At 44.6% G+C, this 26271-nt stretch overlaps 1 protein-coding gene across 3 annotated transcripts in view; it reads right to left on the reverse strand.

Annotated features, from left to right (window-relative positions):
- Positions 1–26271, reverse strand: part of CNPY2 (canopy FGF signaling regulator 2) — a 45530-nt gene that overhangs the window by 17087 nt on the left and 2172 nt on the right. For all 3 annotated transcript variants that reach the window (XM_056562169.1, XM_056562170.1, XM_056562168.1), the window contains exons 2-4: positions 21498–21622; positions 16244–16359; positions 12676–12873 (exon numbers count right to left, since the gene is read on the reverse strand). In XM_056562169.1, coding sequence (XP_056418144.1) covers positions 12676–12873; positions 16244–16359; positions 21498–21597 — 414 coding nt within the window. In that variant the 5' untranslated portion in view covers positions 21598–21622. The remainder of the gene's footprint in view (positions 1–12675; positions 12874–16243; positions 16360–21497; positions 21623–26271) is intronic.

The following is a 26271-nucleotide window of genomic DNA, read 5'->3' on the forward strand; positions in this document are numbered from 1 at the left end:
TAGGCGGCCGCCTAAGGCCTCGTGCTAAAAGGTGCCTCACGGCCGCCTAAATCGTATGGTTAGAGCAGTAATTTGGGCGACATTATTATTATTTTTTTTTTCAAATGTCCCTACCCGGCCTGCGCCCAGATGGGAAGGGAAGCCTGGGTGCGCACTGCGCACACAGCGTCCTCCTGCGTGACCCTCCCCCTCCCCTCCCCCTTGCAGTGCAGTGAGCCGAAAATGGTGCCAGACGGCGGAGCGAGTTGCATTTGCGCCGGACTGCCGTGGAACTGCAAGCTGCGCGGGCCGATGTGAGGTGAGATTTCCAAAAGTACCGTACCCTTTCCACCCCCCTGTTACCCCTTCTCAACAATGTCCAACCCCCCCCCCCACCGTCACCCAGGTCCACCCTCTGCACCCCCCCTGTCACACATGTCCACCCCCCCGTCATTTATGTCCGTCTTGTCTACCTCCCTGTCACCCATGTCCTACCCCCCCTGTCACCCATGTCTACCCCCCCCCCCCCCCCCATCACCCATGTCTAGCCCCCCTCAAACCCCCGCCCGTCCAGTGTTTCCCAACCAGGGTGCCTCCAGCTATTGCGAAACTACAACTCCCAGCATGCCCGGACAGCCCAAGTCTGTCCAGGCATGCTGGGAGTTATAGTTTTGCAACAGCTGGAGGCACCCTGGTTGGGAAACAACGATCCAGTCCATACTCATCCCACACCATGGCCAGTTAGGATGTCAGGTGTGTACACTGTCCGTAATAATGTTATAATAACATGTCCACCCCCCTGGTCACCCCTGTCCACGCCCCCTGGTCACCCCACTCCTCTACACCCCTCTGTACACTCCTCTGTCACCCATGTACACTCCTCTACACCCCTCTGTCACCCATGTACACTCCTCTACACCCCTCTGTCACCCATGTACACTCCTCTACACCCCTCTGTCACACATGTAAACTCCTCTACACCCCTCTGTCACCCATGTACACTCCTCTACACCCCTCTGTCACCCATGTACACTCCTCTACACCCCTCTGTCACCCATGTACACTCCTCTACACCCCTCTGTCACCCATGTGCACTCTTCTACACCCCTCTGTCACCCATGGAAAAAAAAAAAAAGTGCGGAGCCTAATAGGTTTGTTTTGCAGGTTTAACAGTGAAGAACTGTGGGTGGAAGAAATTGTCATGATGGCCCCGACCAAATGGAGAAGAGAAGGCAACTAAGCAAATTAGAGAAGACGTCATTGGTGAGTTGCTGTATAAAGCAGCACTTTAAACTACATACCCACTGATAAATAGATATAGTGCTTAGCGCTTTTTTTTTTTTATCGCGCTTGGGGGGCCTCAGATATATTTTTGCCTAAGGCCTCAAAAAGTCTAGAACCGCCTTTGATCGGCTCCATTGGGGGACACAGACTGTGGGACGTACCAAAGCCGTCCCTTGGGTGGGCAGATAGTCAGGCAGACTGCTGTTCCACTGCCGCCTGCAGCAGTTTACGGCCCAGACTAGCATCAGCCGATGCGAAGGTATGAACCCGGTAGAACCTTGAGAAAGTGTGCAAAGACGACCAAGTAGCCGCCTTGCAAATCTGCGAGGCCGAGGCTTTGTTCTGGAGAGCCCAGGATGCCCCAACAGAAACGGGTAGAATGAGCCAAAACCCTGAAGGGAGGAATCGTCCCCCTACAGCGATAGGCTTCCGAAATGGCAGACCGGATCCACCGAGAAGTGGTAGCCTTGGAAGCAGGTTGTCCCTTACGACGACCTTCCGTAAGGACGAAAAAGGAATCGCACTGACGAAACGAAGAAGAGATAGAGAGGTAATACCTAACAGCCCAAACCACATCCAGTTTGTGGAGTAAATGCTCCCTAGAATGAGAAGGAGCGGGATAAAAGGACGAAAAAAACAACGTCCTCATTGAGATGAAAGGCCGAAACAACCTTAGGCAAAAAGGAAGGATCTAGCCGGAAGACAACCTTGTCCTGGTGAAGCACCAGAAACTGAGAACGGCAGGAGAAAACTGCCAATTCAGACACTCTCCGAATGGAGTAGATAACAACAAGAAAACGCCACTTTCCAAGAAAGGAAGCGCAGGGACACCTCACCAAGGGGTTCAAAAGGTTCACCTTGGAGTACCCCCCAGAACCAGATTCAAGTCCCAAGGGGGAGAAGGTGACCGATAAGGAGGGGCAGCATGCGCCACTCCTTGAAGGAAGGTTCGGACATGAGAATTAGAAGCCAGAGGACGATGGAAAAGAAAGAAAGGGCCGAAACATGACCCTTAAGGGAACTGAGAGACAACCTCAGTTCCAATCCTGACTGCAAGAGAGAGAGAAGACAGGAAACCGAAAAGGTAACAGGACACACCAACTAAAATAAGACCGCCAGGTACGGTGGTAAATTTTTGCCGAGGCGGACTTATGAGCCTTGAGCATGGTGCGAATGACTTGGGAAGAGAAACTGCGGCTCTCAAAACCGCGGTCTCGACCGCCAAGCCGTCAAAGCAGAGACAGTAATAGGGGTGGCACAGGAGACCTGAGATAGGGGGTCTGGACGATAGGGAAGGCGCAACGTTAAGTCGTTCAGGAGCCTGACAATGACGACGTACCACGCCCGCCGGGCCCAGGCTGGGCCACTAGAATGGCGGAAACGTCCCACTGAGAGTTTCCTCAAGACCCCGAAAAGAGAAGAAAGGGAGGAAACAAATAAAGTAGGGCAAAGCCCGACCACCAAATAGACAAGGTAGGGCAAGGCTCGACCAAGAGAGGAACGCTTCGGTTGTGGCGGGACAAGCAGAGGTCCACGCCTGGAGCGCCCCAGGGGTTGCAGATCACAGCAAACACCCCTGGATGTAGGGACCAGTGCCTTGGACGACTGAGGACCGGCCGAGAAGATCACATCCCAGGGATGGCCAGACCGGGCAGTCCCTGAAAACACCTCCCCAGTCTGATAGACTGGCAGGGATGGACAGGAAGGAACACCTCCGAAAAAAATGAGGGGGTAAAACGAAGCCACTATAGAAGGGACCAACAAGACTGACGAGAGAGGACGATCAGCCGAGAGACAATGAAGACCTGTCACACCGGCAGAAAATCACCAGTTGAAGAGATCGGTGATGAAACTGGGCAAACGGCACGGCCTCCACGGCCGCTGCCAATCGACCCACGACATCCATGCAAAAGCGAATGGAAATTGGAGCAGGGAGCCGAAGGCATCAGACTAATGAAAAGAGTTAGCGGAGTCGAAAGCGGGTAGAGGCCACATCGAACTGGAGCCCCAGAAGAGCGGTTGGGCTTGTCCCAAATGACCATCCAACCAAAGTGAGACAAGATCTGAAGGTTGAGACTAAGACTCTCCAGGATCTGGGTCCTGGCTGGAGCTCAGATCAGGAGGTAGTCCAAATAAGGAATCACGGAAAAAAACCGTTGTCCGTAAAAAAAGCTATCACAGGCGCCAGGACTTTGGTAAAGGTCCGCGGAGAAGTGGCCAGACCGAAATGGATAGCCACAATAGAAAATTACCGTCCGGAACTGCAGAGCGGGGGATCCGCTGATGACCGGGAAACAATGAGAAGTGGAGGCAGGCATCCTTGATGTCCACTGAGGAACGAAAACTCCCCTTGAACCATGGACGCCAGCACCGAACGGAGAGACTCCATCGGGATGGGAACGCAAGATGCAGGCTGAGATACTCGAGAACCAAGACTGGGCGAACAGAAACGCCTTTCTTGGAGACCACAAAGAGGTTGGAATAAACCTTGAAAACGTTCCCCTGAAGTTGCATGTCCAGGCATCCTGGAGGGTAAGAGGCGACCAACCACCCGAGAGAGGTCGGCGGGTGCCTGATGGGGCCGCCAAACGGCCAGAACGGATAGCCGACCTCCAGGAGGAATGGGATTGGAAAGAGGAGCCCTCTTCCCATGAAGGCGCCTGGATGGACCCTTTGTTGGTACCCTTCATTGGTGCCAAAGGTCCGCAGAACCGGAAGGAGAACTTACGACGGAAAGCGGTTCTGTGAGTCTTACCAGAGGTAATAAAGAAGTCTTTTTTCGCCCGTCACCTCACTTCCTGAAGGTGGCGTCCGCATTCCAGGCTTAAAGCCACATGAAGGGACGGTGGCTACCAGGTATCTTGTGGTAAAGGCAGCACAGTGGCTGCACATGGAAGCAGAACACAGAAAAATCTCCGGCTGCAGAGCATCGGAGAGCTAGATTAAATAAATCCTCTGGAGGGATCTTGAAGACTACCCTGGCAGAGTTGGAAGACCATACTAAAAGGGCCTTTGACACCCAGTCAGAAGCAAAAGCAGGAAAAACCTGCTGCCTCAAGGGATTGCCAAAATATCAGAGACTGCCAAAATATCCACCTTCATGTCCGCTGGATTCTTGAAGTCAGCCGCATCAGCCAACAGCCGGGTACGTGCCTTAGAGAGGCGGGAGACCGGCGGATCCACAGTTGGAGAGGAGGTCCACCGAGCAATGAGGTCCTTGGCGAAGGAATACCATGCTTGAACATTCTTCGTTTCCTGAAACTTCTTGTCAGGGTGACTTCAGGCAGATACCCGCAGGCAGCTGAAAGTCTTGAGTGCCAGTCGGGCACAAAAAAGGAGACTTTTGGAGCCAAGTCCGAAGTTCCTGGGTCCTTTAGCTGGAAGGTGTCTCTTATGGCTGCAATTAATGAGTACACCACATCAGGCACATCTGTGCGGTCCTCTGAGTCAGAGGCCGAATCAGAAACTTCTTCAAGTTCTCCAGGTGAATGGGAACGTGCGAGGCGGCCCTGGAAGAGAGAGAGAGACTGACCTGGTACGCGGGTCTGGAGAGCCAGAGCGGGGACCCTGGGAGCATTCTCTAGAGGAGCGACGCTTGCTACAGGTCGGAGTAAACGTGTCTAAAATAGCATAAAATGATATCATTTATTTATAACATGATGTGAGGGCTGCGGCAGGGCCCTTGTCGCAGATTGGTCACTAGATAAAATGGTTACAATGGTATAAAATGCTAAAAATATAAAATATACACAGTGGTATTGCACTTTACTAATTGGACAATGAGACAATGAAAGTGGGGCAATGGGACAGTGCAAACAGTATCTGTTTAGTTATACTGTAAAGTCATATTATAAGAGCCAGGATTAATCCAGATGAAAGTACATAGCAAAAAAGTTGATAATCCAATAAGGCAAATTTTCGGTAGCTCTGGAGCCTCCCAGATTGGGGCCCACTATAAACGTTTTTAGGTGCAGAGATACAGGCGATGCCCCCTCTACCCCGACGGCACTGGGACTGAATGCAAGAGGGCAATCGCTATACAGTTCAGGCACTTAGTGCCTCTTACAGGCTACAGTGTGCACAGTCAGGTGAGTACAGCTGTGCTTGCGATCCGGATACACGTCCCTCTGTCCCAGGAGAAATGTAGGAGGGGTGATATGATCTGGTGCTGGGGGGTCGGAGATGATGGCTGGGAAGCAGCGTGTGGCAGCGCTGTGAAGCCTAGCGGTCGTAGCAGCATATGGCAACGCTGGAGGTATCCTCTCTACCCCGACGGCACGGGGAGCAGGTGAGAGAGTAGGTGAGGACCGGCAATGCGGTAATGATTGTCTCAAATGATGTGCAGGGTTGTCTCAACATCAGACGCGTTTCGGGGAACTGCGTCCCCTTTTTCAATGGTGGAGGTTCAGGAAGACTGTATATCAGTCTATAGGATATAGTCTGGGAGAGGGAGGGAACCCACGCTGGAGGGGCGGCCGAACCCACAGGGTCGGGAAGAACAACCGGGGTAGAGTAGCAGGGGGGGTCTGGGTGGAGCAGGCAGAACAAGTGGTTCAGCAGAACCAGACAGTTTAGAGTTACAGTATTGACAGAGTAAAGGAGTGGCTAACACTCCAGTTAACTGTTTAGAGGGAGGCCGTTCTGGGCCTCTCTCACCCAAGACTGTGTTCTATTTCACTGTGTTGCTTATACAGTCTGCTTATCTTACTGTTTCACATGCCTTGAGATCCTCATAGACCACAATGGGCCTATTTAAAAAATTGTAATGGCGCCCGCTCCTTGCCCCGAGTGCACATGCGAATGCATGTGCGCTTGAGGGGAACTGAGCGGACTAGACGCCGCCGGCAGCAGCCGCTGCCAAAAGTGAAAGTAAACCGGTGCTCAGAGCGCCCGCATAGAGAACACCATGGCTGTCAGACGCTTCAATGTAAAAACACACACACAGACGTTCCACACATACACACAGTATATATGAATAAAGTGTAGAGAGTTGTGCCCCATCCAAACTGCCACTGCTCCCACCAGTAATAAAGGACCCCCTGTCCAAACCAGCCCCATTAGACCCATGAGAAAAGTGGGCCAAAAACTGAGGGTCTCCAGCTGTTGCAAATCTGCACCTAAGGAGAAAGGGAAATATACTCACCTCAGTCAGAAGAACTTACCTCATGAAGTCTTCCTATGAAGTCTTCAGCCAGCTTTTATCACCTGCATCATGCCGGGCGACCATGTGCGAGCGAGGCGAGCAAGGAGATAGGGTGATCCGTAACCATGAGGTACAACCCCAGACGCTGACCGTTGGCGAGAGGGGGTGAACAGAGCATTTACGCAATGTCTGTGCCCCCTTAGTCGCAATGGGGAAACAGTGAGACGCAGTTCCTGCGTCCCCACCTGAAAACATGAAAGAAAATGGAATAAAAAAAAAACACATTCCCTAACTAGGAAAATAATAAAACATAAGACCTGGTCTGGAGAAATCCAGACCATGTCCACCTCCTTCAGACACTAAGCTTAAACTGATTACCTCAGGGCCTGGAGGCGGGTATATCCTGCTGGGAGGAGCCGACTTCTTTGTTGCCATAGTGTCATACCTCCTAGAGACAGCAGCATACACCCACGGTCTGTGTCCCCCAATGGAGCTGATAGAGAATAAATGTTTATATTTATGGGTGAAAAAGAGCCCCGCTTGTCCTCAGTGTACAGAGCCCCGCTTGTCCTCACTGCACAGAACCCTGCTTGTCCACCCTCACTTCCTGTATTTGGACTCCTCCTAGAAACGCACGGACAATAGCTGTAGCGACAAAAATATACATAGTTTTTTAACCAATGTATATTACAAATATACATATAATGGCAATCTACATTATATAAAAAGTTTTTGTTGATGACAGGTACACTTTAAAAACTTTTATACGTTGTACATCTTGACCAAACATTAACCTTTTTAATATACTGCAAAAGAAAATATTTCCTTTTTATAGAAATCGTGGCATATAAAAAAAATTTTTTTTAAGTAAGTGAGTGCGAGACTAGGACTCCTCCGTGCCCACTCCTGTCCTATCAGACTGCAGCATGAAAACAGAGAGAAGGGTTACAGAGCAAACTGCAGTGACTGAATTAAAGCGCAGCTGTCACTATTTTGTACCCCCATAAACTATTCCCAGGATGACAAAGTTGTTAACATTTACAATTCAGGCATACCTTTTGCTGATTTCTAGCAGCTTTGATCGAGCTAAAAAAAATAAATAAAATTTAAAAAAATAAAAGCTTTATAAGACAGTCAGCAACAGTCGGATAGGCTTGGCTATGGCCTGCGGCCACCACGCCTGTCCCCTGCATGTTAGCACTAGGATCGCAGTGTAACTGACACACAGGTCCCAGCACATAGACCCTTGTTCTTCTTACATGTGGGCAGCGAGTTTTCTACTATAGAAGAAAAAACAGTGCTCGCTCTCCTGACTTCTTAGAGTCCTCACTGGTGATGCAAAGCTGGCGGACAGTTTTCACAGCAAGCGCCCGCTCTCTCCGCTGCTGCTAGCATTACGCAGCACACTGGGGCCATCAGGAGCAAGCGCGCAAAGAGAGAGCAAGTGCTTGATGTGAAAACTGGCCACCCGCATTGCATCACCGGTGTGCACTCTAGGGAGTCAGTATAAAGTTTTGTTTTTTTTCTACAGTAGAAAACCCGCCACCCGCATGTAAGAAGAATAAGGGGCCTATGTGCTGGGACCTGTGTGTCAGTCACACAACGGTCCCAGCACTGACATACAGGTGTATGTGTATGCCTATCTGTCTTCTAAAGCATTTTTTTGCCTGATCAAAGCAGCTAGAAAGTAGCAAAAAGGTATGCCTTAATTGTAAATGTTAGCAACTTTGTCATCCTGGGAATAGTTTATGTGGGTACACATTAGTGACAGCTGCGCTTTAAGAGACCCAGCCCAGCAGACTCAGGTTGGAAGAGGAGTCATGCAGAGAGAGCACATGCCCCCTGCAAAACACAGATACATTTTCTGCACATTCGCAACTTTCACTGCGACATTTGGGCTCTAGAACTGTTGAAAATGTACAACGTCCTTTGTAAATGCCCCCACGGTGAGGAGACAGATAGTATATTTATGACTTAAGATTTTATTTTTACCACTTTTGGCCATCTCTCTCTTAATATCTATGGGAAAACAATGTTCAGAATTTCTGGCTTTTTTTTCTTTTGGCAGAACTATAAAATTAAAGATGAAATTCCAAATAGCTGGGTTCACACTACGTTTTTGCCATACTGTTTTCAATCCGTTTTTCTAAAGAAAACCGTATGGCAAAAAAAAGGATGGAACAGTATGGAAAAAAGTAAGGCTGGGTTCACACTACGTTTTGTCCCATACGGGAGCGCATACGGCAGGGGGGAGCTAAAACCTCGCGCTCCCGTATGTGACCGTATGCGCTCCCGTATGTCATTCATTTCAATGAGCCGACCGGAGTGAAACGTTCGGTCCGGTCGGCTCATTTTTGCGCCGTATGCGCTTTTACAACCGGACCTAAAACTGTGGTCAACCACGGTTTTAGGTCCGGTTGTAAAAGCGTATACAGCGCAAAAATGAGCCGACCGGACCGAACGTTTCACTCCGGTCGGCTCATTGAAATGAATGACATACGGGAGCGCATACGGTGACATACGGGAGCGCGAGCTTTTAGCTCCCCCCTGCCGTATGCGCTCCCGTATGGGACAAAACGTAGTGTGGACCCAGCCTAACAGAGGTGGCAATAAAATACTGGTGGAGGTGATACAGTGGTGTGGGGGAGTCACACCCTGGGTTATCTGATACCTGTGGATGAATGTTTAGACTGTATATCTTATCTAAGCATTGTGGCTGACCAAACTGCTTCTTTGATGGCAGCTGTTTACACTATGGCAGAAGGACAATGCAACACACCACTAAGGTTATATAACTGCTATGGGCAAACCAAAGGAGGTCCAACATGGAAAAGATTTGGGGTCTATAATAAAGTGACAATTTAGTGTATTGTTCTCTAGATGAGATTAGAGATAACCATATCCTAGTTAGGCAGCAGCCATGACAAGTCAGAGGAGACAAAAAACAGATGTATTACACTGTATCATTAGGCTTTGTCCCAGCAGTCTCACTTTGCTATAAGGCTGGGTTCACACCACGTTTTTCAAATATGGTTACCGTATACGGTTTTCCGCTAAAACACGTATTGGCAAAAACCGTATGCAACCGAATGACTCCAAATTAAAACGTATATGGTTTTTCCCCGTACGGTTCTATCAGTTTGCCTAAGTTTTTGCCAACGGTTTTGCTATTTTGTTGGAATTAGTTTTCCAGCAATTTAATAAAGTTACTATTGTTCTATTGAAATTCCAATCTGCGCATGTGTCAACTCCAAAAACGGATTAGAAAAACCGTGTGCAACCGTATTCTGAAATTCTGTGTACGGTTCTCATAGACAACAATGTTAAAAGAACCGCATACGGTTCGCATACGGTTTTCCAACCGGAGGCAAAAACGTGGTCGACAGCGTTTTTGCCTACGGTTGAAAAATCAGCAAAACCGTATCCGAGGCAAAACAGATGCAACCGTACACAACATTTGGAATACGGTTTACAATGCATTCTCTATGCATACGGTTTCGGATACGGTCGGATACGTTTTTTGCGGAAAACCGTATACGGTTACCGTATTTGAAAAACGTGGTGTGAACCCAGCCTAACCTAGCTTTTCCAGTGGCAGCATGGAACATCATTGAGTTGTATCCAAGCTTTACCAGTATCAGCAGCATTCTTAGACCGTATCACCACGGTGATAAGTTGTAGCCCAGCTTTCCCAGTCCCAGCAGCAGTCCCAGAACATATAGTCATTAAGCTGTAACCCAGCTTTCCCAGTAGCAGTAATTCACTGCTCTACTGGAAGGCTTCCTTTCATATACAGGGTCCCCTCCCCCGAGGTACATTTCAGCCAAATTAAATACATCACAGTCTATGGGTGCGTTCACACAGCTGTCTGTCCCCGTTTTGTTTCCTTTTTGCAGGCTGTAAACGGATTCAAACAGTCTAAAAAAAATTAAAAATCCCATTCATGTCAATGGGATTTTTTTTACAATCCGTTGCTGCACTAATTTCGTATTTATTTTTTTTTTGACGGCAGAAAAAACAGCAGATGCAGTATTTTTTTCTTCCGTCCAAAAAACAGAAGAAAAGATGGATACAGTAAATTTAACACTGAAGTCTATGGAACATGAGCCTTTAATGTCATCTGTTTGCATCCGTTTTTTGATCCGTTTTTACTTTTGAGCATGCTCAGAACGAAAAAAAAGGTTTTGTTTGTTTATTAACTGAACAAAAACAGATCAAAAGGGATAACATCCGTTTGCATTCGTTATTGTCCGTTTTTTTTAAGTCCGTTTTTAATATTGATGGGAGGAGAACGGAATGGGTCTAGACGGCCGTGTGAATGCAGCCTATGTTATAGGCCACATATGGATTTACAATTTCGCAGACTGCTTACCATCTCACACCCCTAACCGCCTAGCTGAGCTCCTGTAGTGCAGGGGGACTAAACAAGATTACATTGCAGTATTTGGAGTAAAACCTATATATCTCCCTGAATGGAAACCTCAATCTGTATGCAGACATTGGCCCCCAATTCCTATTGTGTGTTTGACTATTTTGGCGCACGATGTCTGCATCAGCACATACACCAAAATAACCAATCCAACCATTTTAACTCTTCAGATATCAGTGAAAACCTGAACAAGGGCCACCTGTCCTCACATTACCCCACCAGTTTTATAAGGGTTTCAGTGAATTAGCACCGTGAACTGGAACCTGGTTGAGTTTTGAAATCTCAAAAAAAATGTAAATAAATTTATATACTGTTATCAAATTTGTATTTATCGTATCAGTAACTCTAATTATACACTCCAATTAATTATTTTTGTATCCATAATTTTATCATGTTTGATGTTTTTTTTCCAAATGACATACCTGAATCTGAGGACAAAACCTGTGCAGAGTAGAAACTGAACAGTTTCCCATAGCAACCAATCAGATCGCTTCTTTCATTTTTAAAAAGGCCTCTGAAAAATGAAAGAAGCAATCTGATTGGTTGCTATGGACAACTCAGAACCTTTTCCTCTGCACAGGTTTTGATAAATCTTATTAATCATCTTATATATTTTTTTGGGGAAAAAAGCTCCACGTCGTTTTTTAAATGTCAATATACAATGTAACTTGTGGCATGGTTTGCTCAAGGCTCCTCAGGGATCTCCAATCACAGAGTGACAGCCAATGTACTTGGTCACACTGCAACAAAATTTGGGCTAGAATAGTAAATACAGTCAAAAACAGCAAGTTGGGAATGAAATTCAACTAAACAGAAAACCCAATTACAATAGTAAATCAGGGCCATTAAAGGGGTACTCCACTGGCCAGTGTTCCGAACATATAGTTCCAAAGGCTGTGTGCGTGCTGTAGGGGTCAGCCACGCCCCTCGTAACATCACACCACGCCCCCTCAATGCAAGTCTATGGGAGCGGGCGTGGCGGCCGCCACGCCCACTCCCATAGACTTGCATTGAGGGGGCGTGGCTGGCCAGTGAAGTACCCCTTTAAAGGAGAGGAAATGCTTTACTTTTTTAGATTTCTCTGATGTCATGACCACAGTGCTCTCTGCTGTCCATTTTAGGAACTGTCCAGAGCAGCATATGTTTGCTATGGGGATTTTCTCCTGCTCTGGACAGTTCCTAAAATGGACAGCAGAGGTCAGCAGAGAGCACCGTGGTCATGACATCAGAGAAATCTAAAAAGTAAAGCATTTCCTCTGTAGTATACAGTCCCTAAAAAGTACTGGAAGGATTAAGATTTTTTAGTAGAAGTAATTTACAAATCTGTTTCTGGCATCAGTTGAATAAAAAAAAAAAAAAAAAGTTTTCCATGGGAGTACCCCTTTAAGTCAGTAAGTAATGCTGGCAGAATGCATCCCTGAATGCAGTGAATGGCGTTAAAAAGGGCTATCCAGGCAGCAGAAAGGGTAATACCCTCAGAGAAGCCTTGAGCAAACGGCAAAGACCTTTCCAGCGCAACCTTGTAGTTATCTCAGAGACAGAGGGTGGGTACTGCAAGAGTTCACACTTATGTTCTATAAATCAATATAAACAAACCGTTGAACAGAACATAACATCCTAATTTAGGATCAGTACAAGACATAATACAGTCACTACGAGATAGGGAACTATATACAAGTTCAGTATTGACAAAAAAAATATATAAAAAAGTAATAAAATGCAGTATTATACCACTGTTTTTTGAGCATTTTTGTAATGATCATACCTAGAGAGCAGTAATAGTATACAGTGATTGTCACATTCACATACACAAAAAACAATAAACAAAAAACACACTCACTGTAAATTTCAAATCGGATATCACTTTTCTGTCAATGTTGGTGTTTGAGGCATCCATTCTTTTGCCGTCACGAGAAAGGACACGTACGTAGGTTTTCCGATGTGTTTCTGGGTCTATCTTCTCACCGTAATCTTTCATGTTTTCACAAACCTGTTCGAGCAGCTCCATAAGATGAGCTTCTGTTCGGGCGTAGGGCACCTAAATTTAGCAACAAACGTATAAAATTTTATTCGCAATAAGAATCAGATGCACATAATAGCACACATTTCGGGACGCAACCAGAGACAAAGCAAGATCAGTAATCATAACAAAATAACCAAAACAGTGGGCACAGAAATAAACAAAGAGGTAGGAAGAATGTATGAATATACATTTAATATGGTAAGAGATACTGGAAGATCGGATTGTTTGGCAAAAAGAAACAGAAAGGTGTAAAACAGTTTAGTGCTGTAGCTTTTAAGACGAGACGTGTGCGGCAAGGTAGCAGAAATATTGAGGACGCTAAATTTACTGTCTCACAATATTCCTTAGGTGGCCATACATATTTGATCGGTGTTTTTTGAACCAATGTCACAATAGGGCTGGGCGGTATACCGGTTCATAGCGAATACTGAAATTTTTGTGCTGCACGATATGAATTTTAACCCATACCGCAATACCGGTTTGGCCCCTCCCCCTCGGGAAAGAATGTATTATCAGCCCAGCACTGCGCTTGTCCCCACATCGGGGAACTAATCATATGTGACCCGCGAGCGCTGTTCTGCCCCCCCCCCAAAAAAATGTAATTATTAGCCCAGCCCAGCGCTGTCCCCATCAGGGTACTAATCACATGTCACCCGCATGCGCTGCCCTCCTCATCCTGTTTGTTGCGGCCGCCGGCGCTGACACTCTATACCAGTGGTTTCCAACCTGCGGATCTCCAGATGTTGCAAAACTACAACTCCCAGCATGCCCGGACAGCCGTTGGCTGTCCGGGCATGCTGGGAGTTGTAGTTTTGCAACATCTGGAGATCCGCAGGTTGGAAACCACTGCTCTATACTGTGCGGTATCCCTATGCCCAGGCTGCAAAAAATAAACAAAATTAACTTTAGCTTACCTCCCGTTAGTCCGGTACTGGCTTCACTTGTTTGCTGGGGATGGGAACGTCGGACAGCCGTCAGCCTATCACTGCCCGCAACTATGTTCTGCCTCGGCTTGTGATAGGTTGAGCCCACTGTCATGTAAGAAGCCGGCTTCTTACATGACAGTGGGCTCATCAGCCTATCACAGTCCGAGGCGGAACATCGCTGCGGCTGGTGATAGGCAGACGGCTGTCCGACGTTCCCAGCGTAAGGCCGACGTAGGTGCGTTAAGGTTTATTTTGTTTACCTTTTGCAGCCCGGCCAGCGACGGCGGCCGCAACAATCAGGACGAGGAGGGCAACGCATGCGGGTGACATGTGAGTATTTACCGATGTGGGCTGATAATTAAAATGGGGGGTATGGGGGCTAGGAAATATCGTTATATACCGTGGAACCGCCAAAAGTTTAAAAAATACTGCGATACACACATTTGGTCATACCGCCCAGCCCTATGTCACAATTTAATGACTATGGAAGCCTTCTGACTGTCCCCCTACAGCAGAGGTTAGAGATGAAAGAAAGGACTGGACTGTTATTTAGGCATCCCCCGTCCTTTCATTCAGAAGGGAGGATTCTGGCAGGGATGTATTACACAGGCAGACTGCTGCCCGAAGACACAAGCACTGATGGAGTAGATCAGGATTGTTTAGGGAGCCTACTACTGTGCAGGCAGGACACACAAATGGCGCTTTATCTTTAAATGATCACTGGACTTTTATATGGGAAAATATCGAACTATACAGCCGATAATTGTTCTGTGTAATATGGCCTTAATTCCCCTATCCCCATTCAGTATATCATGTATATAAGGCTTTATCTATCATTTTAAGACCTGAAAATAAGAGTTCAAACAACACCTAGTTTGAAAGAGTGCTGAGTACCTCTTGAGAAAGGGAAACTGAAACGATCGTATGGGTCGGGGCTTTGGCTGCTTTCCCACATGGGTAAGGTTATGTTATCATGCTTCTTATTGCTTATCATCCTTGTAGTTAGTGCGGACTATGTCTGCATTTACCCGGTACCTGTCACATATATATATATATATATATATATATATATATATATATATATATATATATATATATATATTATGCACTGGCATTTAATGTTAAACCTATATGATTTATCTATGTGTGGGGTTAACTAATTGTTACCCTAATAGGTACTATGTATTGATATAGGATATAATCTATCTATAGCAAAAAACATTGTAATTTTTGTATTACACTCATTATTGAGGAAAATAATATACATTGTAACTGTGATTTGTGCATAGGTAAATGTTATTATCCTTTTGTACTTTGATGATCTGCCCTTTATATACAAAATCTGAGCAACCATTTATTGCCCCTCTTTTTGTATTGGATACTCCTTTTTGTCTCTTGTCCATTGCTGCATAATACATGTTTTTAATGAAATGTGTGTTTAATAAAGATGTATACTCTTTCAAAATAGGTGTTGTTTGAACTCTTATTTTCATGTCTTAAATGTATATTTTGGAGTTCCCCTGTTGTTGACCGGATTTTTTCTGCACTCCCTGATGTTTTTGCAAAAGACTAGAACTGTGTTATTTATTTTTTTATCTATAATTTGCAGTTCTCCTAGAGCTGGTGGCCGGAGCTCCCTTCTCCCCCTCCATAGACTTGTATGGATTGTCTTGCAGACACAGGACAAAGTAATGCGCCCAGACTGTACTTTAAAATAAATAAAAAAGCCATAGCCTCTGTGTCTGGTCTCTGCCGCTGAAGCGGGAATTTTTTTTTAGCTGAATAACCAATTTAACACCTGCAATGTTGTACTTTGTTTTTATATGCAAGTGTTTATATTGCAAATCATTATAACATTATAGACACAAAACATATCATTCCTGCAATAAAAGTGTATAAGGAAAATTGGTCAACATGTATATTTAACCATGTGTGAAGATTTTACATATAAAGGACTATTATAAATAAAAGCTAGCTGTATTACTGATCGGTTAGTGCATTTACACTAAACAATTGTCATTCTGATCGCTTCAGAATGTGTGAAGTGTAACGATAATTGTTTCTATAAATGGCTTTTTAGCTCCATAGAAATATTTTAAAGGGGAATTCCGCTGCTCAGCGTTTGGAACAAACTGTTCCGAACGCTGGAGCCGGCGTTGGGAGCTTGTGATGTCATAGCCCTGCCCCCTCATATCACATCCCTCCCCTTCAATGCAAGTCTATGGGAGGGGGCGTGACGTCTGTCACGCCCCCTGCCATAGACTTGCATTGAGGGGGCGGAGTGTGACGTCATTAGGGGTTAGGGCCATGACGTCACAAGCTCCCGGCGCCAGCGTTTGGAACAGTTTGTTCCAAACGCTGAGCATCGGAGTACCCCTTTAAGCGTACAAGGTGTTACTCAATGGTATATAGACTAAGCCAGAATATTTTTCAATGTAAATGCCCCACAACTGATATACCTCTATTATAGATTGGGAGCCGTCAGGGTTTATTCTAAAGGATCCTTTCTGAATAGTCTTCTTGGGATCTACCTGTGAGATCTCCCACTCCAGTTCCTCCACAAGAGCCCGGCAAGCTGAAAAAGAAGACACAAGGCATTATTCCAAACGAGACTATAAAAGCAATACATTGGAAACATTGGGGGTAAATCATCATTCACTGTCTACTCTCCGGCCAGGTTTAGAACACAAATGTTGTGGTGATTTTGACATGTGTGGGACAAATTCATCAAATGTCGCACAACACTTGATAAATCTGTCGCAATGCCAAATCATGCTGACAGCTTGAAGGGGGCGTGTTGACCACCGCATGAAGCGGCGGCTGACACGCCCCCTCAATACAACTCTATGGCAGAGCCGGAGCGATGTCTTCAGCAATCTCCGGCTCTGCCATAGAGTAGTATTGAGGGAGCATGTCGGCCGCCGCTTTGTGTGGTGGTCAACACCCGCTACCTGGCCAGCGAGCCGGGGCCCCGTACAGGAGATCGCGGGGGGCCCCAGCAGTCAGACCACCCGCGATCTGAAACTTATCCCCTTTCCTTAGGATAGGGGATACGTTTTTCACCACTGGACTACTCCCTTTAACATTGAAGTCTATGGAAAACGGATGAGCCTTAAAGTCATCCGTTTGCATCCGTTTTTTTCAATCCCTTTTTACTTCTGAGCATGAACACCACAAGAACAGGGTTAAACCAATCATAAATTCCCCCATAGTTAAAAAAAAAATAAAAAATGCATAAAATGGTTTATCCAGCCTTACAAAACTGATCTATCCTCAGGACGGCCATCGATGTTGGATTGGCCTAGACTGGGGTATACTGTTGGAGTTGATGACTTGTCCTAAGGACAGGACATCCATTTTGTTAGGTTGAAGCTTACACCAGAAAAAGCTCCTAACACATGACAGAAGGCTGTAAGGTATTCCACAAAAAAACATAGTGGGATACGTTTCCCATAGGCTCCCGTTGTGTAAAGAAAGTGTACACTGCACATTATTACTTTCTGTGTACCTTTGTATAGAATACTCCGCTATGATACTGCATATTGTAGAACATAATCTATTCCAGCCCCACAGAGGAACAAGATCACTACTACAAGTGAATGCAGCCCTAGGAACATAATACTACTAGATGACCTATGGATGGAGGGTTAATTAAACACTTGTATATACCATTGACCACTGTGTGTTTACAGGAGCCCTTACTTGCCATCCACCATTTATTAAAACGTATCTTACATTGAAAGTCTTATAAAGTTAAAAACCTGGACGCACTGGTCTCATCATTATCAACAGAGAAAAATCTATTCAAAAACATGTAAATGCATTCAAGTGTATGTGTATCAAATTGTCGCTGCTGCAGTCCGCAACTACTTGCTGGAGACCTAGCAGATGATTTTAAAACTGAAAAGGGGTACTCCGCTGCTCAGCGTTTGGAACAAACTGTTCTGAACGCTGGAGCTCGTGACGTAATAGCCCCGCCCCTGCATGACGTTTCACCCCACCCCCTCAATGCAAGTCTATGGGAGGGGGAGGGGCTATGACACCACAAGCTTCCGGTGCCGACTCCAGCAGTTTGTTCCAAATGATGAGCAGTGGAGTACCCCTTTAAAGGGGTACTCCCGTGGAAAACTTTTTATTTATTTTTTTTAAATCAATTGGTGCCAGAAAGTTAAACAGATTTGTAAATTACTTCTATAAAAAAAATCTTAATCCTTCCAGTACTTATTAACTGCTGAAACTACAGAGGAAATTAATTTTCTTTTTGGAACACAGAGCTCTCTGCTGACATCACGAGCACAGTGCTCTCTGCTGACATCTCTGTCCAGAGCAACATATGTTTGCTATGGGGATTTTCTCTTACTCTGGACAGTTCTCAAAATGGACAGAGATGTCAGCAGAGAGCCCTGTGCTTGTGATGTCAGCAGAGAGCACTGTGTTCCAAAAAGAAAACCATTTCTTCTGTAGTATTCTGCAGCTAATAAGTACTGGAAGGATTAAGATTTTTTAACAGAAGTAATTAACAAATCTGTTTAACTTTCTGGCACCAGTTGATTTAAAAGAAAAAAAGGTTTTCCACGATAGTACCTCTAAGTTTTAAAATCATCTGCTAGGTCTCCAGCAAGTAGTAGTCATGTCTAGCCTAGCCCCTCAGAATCCACATTGCAATATAAAGTATATCCCAAGAACAAGTTCAAGCTAAATAAAAATGATTATTGTCATGTCATTTTGTGTGTTAAACTTGATATAGGATACAAAAGCAGAAATGTAATGTGATGTATGATCAGAATCTATAGCGCAGAAAGCGTACAAGCATGTTGCTTAATTTCAGACTCCTGAATTCTTTAAGTATATGTAGTATATGTAGCAGAGTCGGCTGAGGATCCTGTCACTAGCTGATGCTTTGGGTAGGAGTGCAGCATTATAGACTGAGCGTTGCCAGAAGTCAGGAAGATCCTGGCACCTCTGATGTACAAATTGACATGTAGGCTGCATCCAAAACTTACTGTGTCAAGGGTTGCACCCCCAGCCCCACGCCTCTGTAACACAACACACAGTTGTTAGGAGGCGCTATATCACATTAATATTAATGTGGCTGTCAGGATTCGAACATTTATTTTCAGTTCATGATACTCATCTATTAGTCAGCTGAAAAATTGCGCAACAGAGCATCTCATGTACTTTAGGATCCACTCTGTCTATGCATAACATGTACAGTCCATTGGTTACAGTAGGAATTGTGTTACGCTGTATTCTCCCTCACATGGTGCTGTATGAAAACTGAACACTTGCTTCTATGTTCGTGGCACTGCACTTGCCATCATATGGACTAGTCAGAAGTACTCACTAGACCCCTGCACCTCCAGCCATAACAAATTGGTCACGCTCTCCAGTAGTTTGTACAGAGAAATTTAAAGGGGTACTCCGCTGCTCAGCGTTTGGAACAAACTGTTCTGAACGCAGGAGCCGGGAGCTCGTGACGTCATAGCCCAGCCCCCTCATGAGGTCACACCCAGCCCCCTCAATGCAAGTCTATGGGAGAGGGCGTGACAGCCGCCACGCCCCCTCCCATAGACTTGCATTGAGGAGGTGGGGCATGATGTCATGAGGGGGCGTGGCTATGACGTCACAAGCTCCCAGCGCTGTCTCCAGCGTTCGGAACAGTTTGTTCCAAAGGCTGAGCAGTGGAGTACCCCTTTAACCCATGTCTTTTAGAGAGACACAACTCTCTATTTTTTTTTCATCCACTGAGCCATATGAGGGCTTGTTTTCTGCGGGGCCAAACATACTTTGCAATGACACCTTTCATTTTACCATAAAATGTACAGTAAAAATGACGTCACTTTTATTCTGTGGGTCAACATGATTACAAAGATACCCATGTTTACATGCTTGTCTATTATTAGGGTACGTTCACACGTACAGGATCTGATGCATATTTTGTGCAGCTGATCTGTTATCCACTAACTTCAATGGGTAGACAAATCAGGTGCACAAAATATGCAGCAGATCCTGTAAGTGTGAACATACTCTTATACTACTTGTAAAAACAGTCACTTTTTTGATAAAATAATTATACTTAAAATTGCCCTGTTATGGGCTCAATCAAATTTTTATTTTTTCCTATACGGGGCTGTATGAGGGCTCATTTTTTACGCTGTGATTTGTAGCAACATCTTTAACCTTGACCTTGCTGGGTTTCACTTTCTCCAGCCGGCAGTAATGTTTTAAAAAGGTACATTTACCTTTTACCCAGAATTTTAAGGAGTTTTTCTAAGATTACAACTTATCAGCATCTGACAGTTTGGGCTCCTCTGGTCATTCAAACTAAGGTCCTCTGTCCTCCTCTAGTGAATGGAGAGGCAGGCAAGTCTCTTATCACTATGGGTCTGCCAAAAGATAACCAAGCCCTGTACTTGTTTATTTCAGTCAGTCCCATACAGAGTAAATGCAGCCTTGGGGTACACAGATGAACAAGGGACCACCGTTCTTGTGGTTGGGGGGGGATGATACCCATCATATACCCACTACACAGGTGAAAGGTAAAATCTTTTTTTTTTTTTCACGGGAGAAGAACGGGACAGGTCTAGACGGCTGTGTGAACGCAGCATTATTCTTAGATTCCAAGGGTTCATTTACTTCAACTTTATCAACTTGTATTGTTTGTAGTCCCCCTCCCCCAATGAATGTGATATTCTATGTAAATGAGTGGGAGGAGGTAGATTAAGCAACATTCTAAGTGCAAGACATAAAAAAAAAAAAAAAAAATTATGGATTTTCGTGCAACAACCAGGTTGCCATACAGTGATTGCGGAAGTAATTTATTTGCAAAAAAAAAAAAAAACGGCTGCTGAAATACAGCGGCCGGCACTTCTCAGCACAGAACGTGTGCAAAACAGAGAAGATATAACCGCTTGTCTTCACTCTACTAGGAAGGTTTCTTACATTTGATAAATAATTATACAGCATTTCAGGCTCGTGTTTTCTTACCTGTCTGCACTAGATGTGGCCTCTACATCAGCCGTCAAACTTGCAGTTCTCCAGCTGTTGAGAAACTACAACCACCATCATGCCCTGAAAGCCGTTGGCATAGACACCAGTCAGAAATAATATAGGACACTGTACACCAACCAGTAGCTGACTACAACTCCCATGAGGTCAATGATGATTTAGATCACTGTTCCCAACCTGTTCTCCTGCCGCAGCCGTCAGCTGTCAGGGCATGATGGGAATTGTAGTTTTGCAAAAGCCTGAGAGCCACTGCTGTACACAGTAGACTCCTGAGCCTAGCAAAGTGTTTCCCAACCAGGGTGCCTCCAGCTGTTGCAAAACTACAACTCCCAGCATGCCTGGACAGTGTTTCCCAACCAGGGTGCCTCCAGCTGTTGCAAAACTACAACTCCCAGCATGCCTGGACAGTGTTTCCCAACCAGAGTGCCTCCAGCTGTTGCAAAACTACAACTCCCAGCATGCCTGGACAGCCTACGGCTGTCCAGGCATGCTGGGAGTTGTAGTTTTGCAACAGCTGGAGGCACCCTGGTTGGGAAACACTGGCCTAGCAGCTTCACCAGACCCTACACAGAACCTGTACTGTACACTAGTTTTATTTTACAAATATTCGGGCCCAGAACCAATGACGTCTCAAAGGCCGGGCAGACGCAGCTTTCCTGGATATTATTAGGAGCACAATGGCTTCATTCAGGAATCACATCTTACCTCCACAGTGCACATCCTGCCCTCTTCTGGCCAGAGAGCAACCAAAGTATGGAACCAACATTACAGCCAGCAGAAGACAGCGGGCTCTAGGGATCACCATCTCTATAGAGTGTCCACCGCAAAACCTGTGGATTGATCAAACACAATGAAGATGAGTGTTATGTAAACTAAAGAACAGGCAGAGTCATCTTTATCAGATTGTCACAGAAACACGAGAACAATGATTACAGAAGAGCAGAGGATTATGGGAAATCTTATACAAAACTGTGCTAAACCAAAAAGAAGAAAATTAAAATTGATTCCATAAGACCCTGGCAGGGAATATTTGTCATAATATTAAATACAAAAAAGTAGTCCCTATGTATTGTCTGGTGTTGAGTATATGTTCTTATAGATTATTGCAATTTACAGATAAGCTGTTACAGCTTTCATCCTGCCCGAATCACGAGCAATCGGTCGCCCCCAAAGGCTTCTCTCCCCCCCCCCCCCCCCCCCAGCCGGCCTTGACTGATAGATCTCTGTATATCCACAGAGCTGGTGGCGCAGGGAGAAGCTGGCAAGGACGACCGCTGGCAGCATGAATGTGATAGAAGGGGTACTTTAAAGGGGTACTCCGGTGGAAAACTTTTTATTTTATTTTATTTTTTATAAATGAACTGGTGCCAGAAAGTTAAACAGATTTGTAATTTACTTCTATTAAAAAATCTTTACCCTTCCAGTACTTATTAGCAGCTGTATGCTACAGAGGAAATTCTTTGCTTTTTGAATTTCTTTTTTGTGTTGTCCACAGTGCTCTCTGCTGACACCTCTGTCCGTGTCAGGAACTGTCCAGAGCAGCATAGGTTTGCTAAAGGGATTTTCTCCTGCTCTAGACAGTTCCTGATACGGACAGAGGTGTCAGCAGAGAGCACTATGGACAAGACAAAAAATAACTTAAAAAAATAGAATGAATTTCCTCTGTAGCATACAGCTGCTAAGAAGTACTAAAAGGATTAAGATTTTTTAATAGAAGTAATTTACAAATCTGTTTAACTTTCTGGCACCAGTTGATTTAAAAAAAAATGTTTTCCACCGGAGTACCCCTTTAACCCCATTTTTACACAGAGATTAGAATTTAATTTATATAATTTATTTTATTCATTTTAATTGTTTTATTTCTATTCGCTCAGTGTCAATGAATAGGGCCAATCCATGTATAAATCCACGACACAGGAAACTACACAATGCAGCATCTGAGGTTCTGCTGATTGGGATGACAAACCACAACCGATGTCATAAGAAGATTTCTCCAGGTTCAGAATATGGACCATCACCAATCCAATAGGTCTATAAAAATATTAGAAGGAAGGGGATACCCAGCACTCACCAGTAATGCACAGTAAATATTTATTATGCCATAGTCTAGCACAAGGATGCGTTTTGGCGTGGGAGCCTTCCTCAGCTGTCTGCCTATAGGCAGACAGCTGAGGAAGGCTCCCACGCCGAAACGCGTCCTTGTACTACATTATGACATAATAAAATTTACCCTACCTCGTGCACCACCGCAGATTCCACGGAAGTGCAGACATATCCCTATATGAAAAAATATTAGACATATTCTATAACTGGGGTACATTTGTTATTTGAGAGCAAGATGCGTAACAGCTCACCCCGTTGCAGGCACACGGAACAGACGTGGACTCTGTCCAGAAACTTGAAGAGAAAGGCAATGTCCAGCACTGGACTAAGGATCAATGCTTTATTAATACACCAGGATAGACATACAGGAAAATGATAAAAAGTGACATGTTTCGGCTTGCACTAGAAAGCCTTAGTCAAAAAAAAGTATGACTAAGGCTTTCTAGTGCAAGCCGAAACGTGTCACTTTTTATCATTTTCCTGTATGTCTATCCTGGCATATTAATAAAGAATTGTTCCTTAGTCCAGCGCTGGACATTGCCTTTCTCTTCCAATTTGCTATTTCAGTTTAAATTTTTTTTACATTTTTTTTATTATTCACCCCAAGACTGAACAATAAGGTAGTCATAAACATTAAAGGGGTCCTCCGGTGGAAAACTATTTTTTTCATATCAAGTGGCTCCTGCAAGTTAAACAGATTTGTAAATTACTTCTATTAAAAAATCTTGTATGCTTCACAGGAAGTTGAGTAGCTCTTTTCTGTCTGACCGCAGTGTCCTCTGCTGACACCTCTGTCTGTGTCAGGAACTGTCCAGAGTAGGAGCAAATCTCCTTAACAACCCTTTCCTACTTAGTTCTTTTCTGTCTGACATGGACAGAGGTGTCAGACAGAAAAGAACTAACCAACTTCCTCTTAGCATACAGCAGCTGATAAGTACTGGAAGGATTAAAGGGGTATTCCAGGCCAAAACTTTTTTTTAATATATCAACTGGCTCTGGAAAGTTAAACAGATTTGTAAATAACTTCTATTAAAAAATCTTAATCCTTCCAATAGTTATTAGCTTCTGAAGTTGAGTTGTTGTTTTCTGTCTAACTGCTCTCTGATGACTCACGTCCCGGGAGCTGTGCAGTTCCTATGGGGATATTCTCCCATAATGCACAGCTCCCGGGACGTGACATCATTGAGCAGTTAGACAGAAAACTTCAGAAGCTAATAACTATTGGAAGGATTAAGATTTTTTAATAGAAGTAATGTACAAATCTGTTAAACTTTCTGGCACCAGTTTTTTTTCACTTGAGCACCCCTTTAAAAAGGAAATGTAAGTCTACAGGACTTTCGGCAACTCTGTATACTGGAAGTCCCATAGACATTCATTTTAGATGTAAACTGCAGTTTAGCACTTCTGCTCCTTTATTCTAACAATCGGTGGGGGTCTCAGCACCTGGACCCCACCAATGCAAACTAGTTTATTAAAATTATAAGTACGGTCAAATTACAGCTATTTATCCTGACTTCCCCATAGGCATGCACATTTGGCCCATTGATAGCCATCAATTCATGGGGGTCAGACTCCCAGCCATCGATGAACTCTTTAAGGGACTACGGTGCTTATCCAAGTGCTCAAGCCTCTTAGATTTTTTACAAGTGCTCATACATACAATCGTCATACTGTTTCCATTATGTTCCCTACTATATTAGGGAAGTATTTTCCAACCAGTGTGTCTCCAGCTGTTGCAAAACTACAACTCCCAGCATGTCCGGACAGCGCCGCTCTCAGGATCTCCGGCCAGAAATTTCATGGTGCAAACCCACCTTAAAAGGGGTTATCCAGGAAAAAAAACAAAACTTTTTTTTTCTATATCAACTGGCTCCAGAAAGATAAACAGATTTGTAAATTACTAATATTAAAAAAATCTTAATCCTTTCAGTACTTATGAGTTGCTGAAGTTGAGTTGTTCTTTCTAAGTGCTCTCTGATGACACGTGTCTCAGGAACCGCCCAGTTTAGAAGCAAATCCCCATAGCAAACCTCTTATACTCTGTGCAGTTCCCGAGACAAGCAGAGATGTCAGCAGAGAGCACTGTTGCCAGACAGAAAACAACAACTCAACTTCAGCAGCTGATCATTATTGAAAGGATTAAGATTTTTTAATAGAAGTAATTTACATATCTGTTTAACTTTCTGGAGCCAGTTGATATAGAAAAAAAAAAAAAGTTTTTTCCTGAAATACCCCTTTAACCCCTTAACGACGCAGAACGTATATTTACGTCCTGCGCCGGCTCCCGCGATATGAAGCGGGATCGCGCCGCGATCCTGCATCATATCGCGTCGGTCCAGGCGCTCATCAACGGCCGGGACCCGCGGTTAATACCACACATCGCCTATCGCGGCAATGTGCGGTATTAACCCTTCAAAGCTGACCGCCGCTTCTAAAGTGAAACTGAAAGTGACCCGGCTGCTCAGTCGGGCTGTTCGGGACCGCCGCGGTGAAATCGCGGCGTCCCGAACAGCTGATCGGACACCGGGAGGGCTCTTACCTGCCTCCTCGGTGTCCGATCGACGAATGACTGCTCCGTGCCTGAGATCCAGGCAGGAGCAGTCAAGCGCCGATAATGCTGATCAGAGGCGTGTTAATACACGCCTGTGATCAGGATGAGAGATCAGTGTGTGCAGTGTTATAGGTCCCTATGGGACCTATAACACTGCATAAAAAATGTAAAAAAAAGTGTTAATAAAGGTCATTTAACCCCTTCCCTAATAAAAGTTTGAATCACCCCCCTTTTCCCATAAAAAAAATAAAACAGTGTAAAAAAAAAAAAAAAAAAAACATATGTGGTATCGCCGCGTGCGTAAATGTCCGAACTATAAAAATATATCATTAATTAAACCGCACGGTCAATGGCGTACGCGCAAAAAAATTCCAAAGTCCAAAAAAGCATATTTTGGTCACTTTTTACACCATTAAAAAAAAATGAATAAAAAGTGATCAAAAAGTCCGATGAAAACAAAAATCATACCAATAAAAACTTCAGATCACGGCGCAAAAAATGAGTCCTCATACCGCCCTGTACGTGGAAAAATAAAAAAGTTATAGGGGTCAGAAGATGACATTTTTAAACGTATAAATTTTCATGCATGTAGTTATGATTTTTTCCAGGAGTGCGACAAAATCAAACCTATATAAGTAGGGGATCATTTTAACCGTATGGACTTACAGAATAATTATAAGGTGTCATTTTTACCGAAATATGCACTGCGTAGAAACAGAAGCCCCCAAAATTACAAAATGGCGGTTTTTTTTCGATTTTGTCAAACAATTATTTTTTTTTCCGTTTCACCGTGCATTTTTGGGTAAAATGACTAATGTCACTGCA

Source organism: Hyla sarda, chromosome 2 (genome assembly GCF_029499605.1).
Source record: "Hyla sarda isolate aHylSar1 chromosome 2, aHylSar1.hap1, whole genome shotgun sequence".
NCBI classification, from domain to species: Eukaryota; Metazoa; Chordata; class Amphibia; order Anura; family Hylidae; genus Hyla; species Hyla sarda.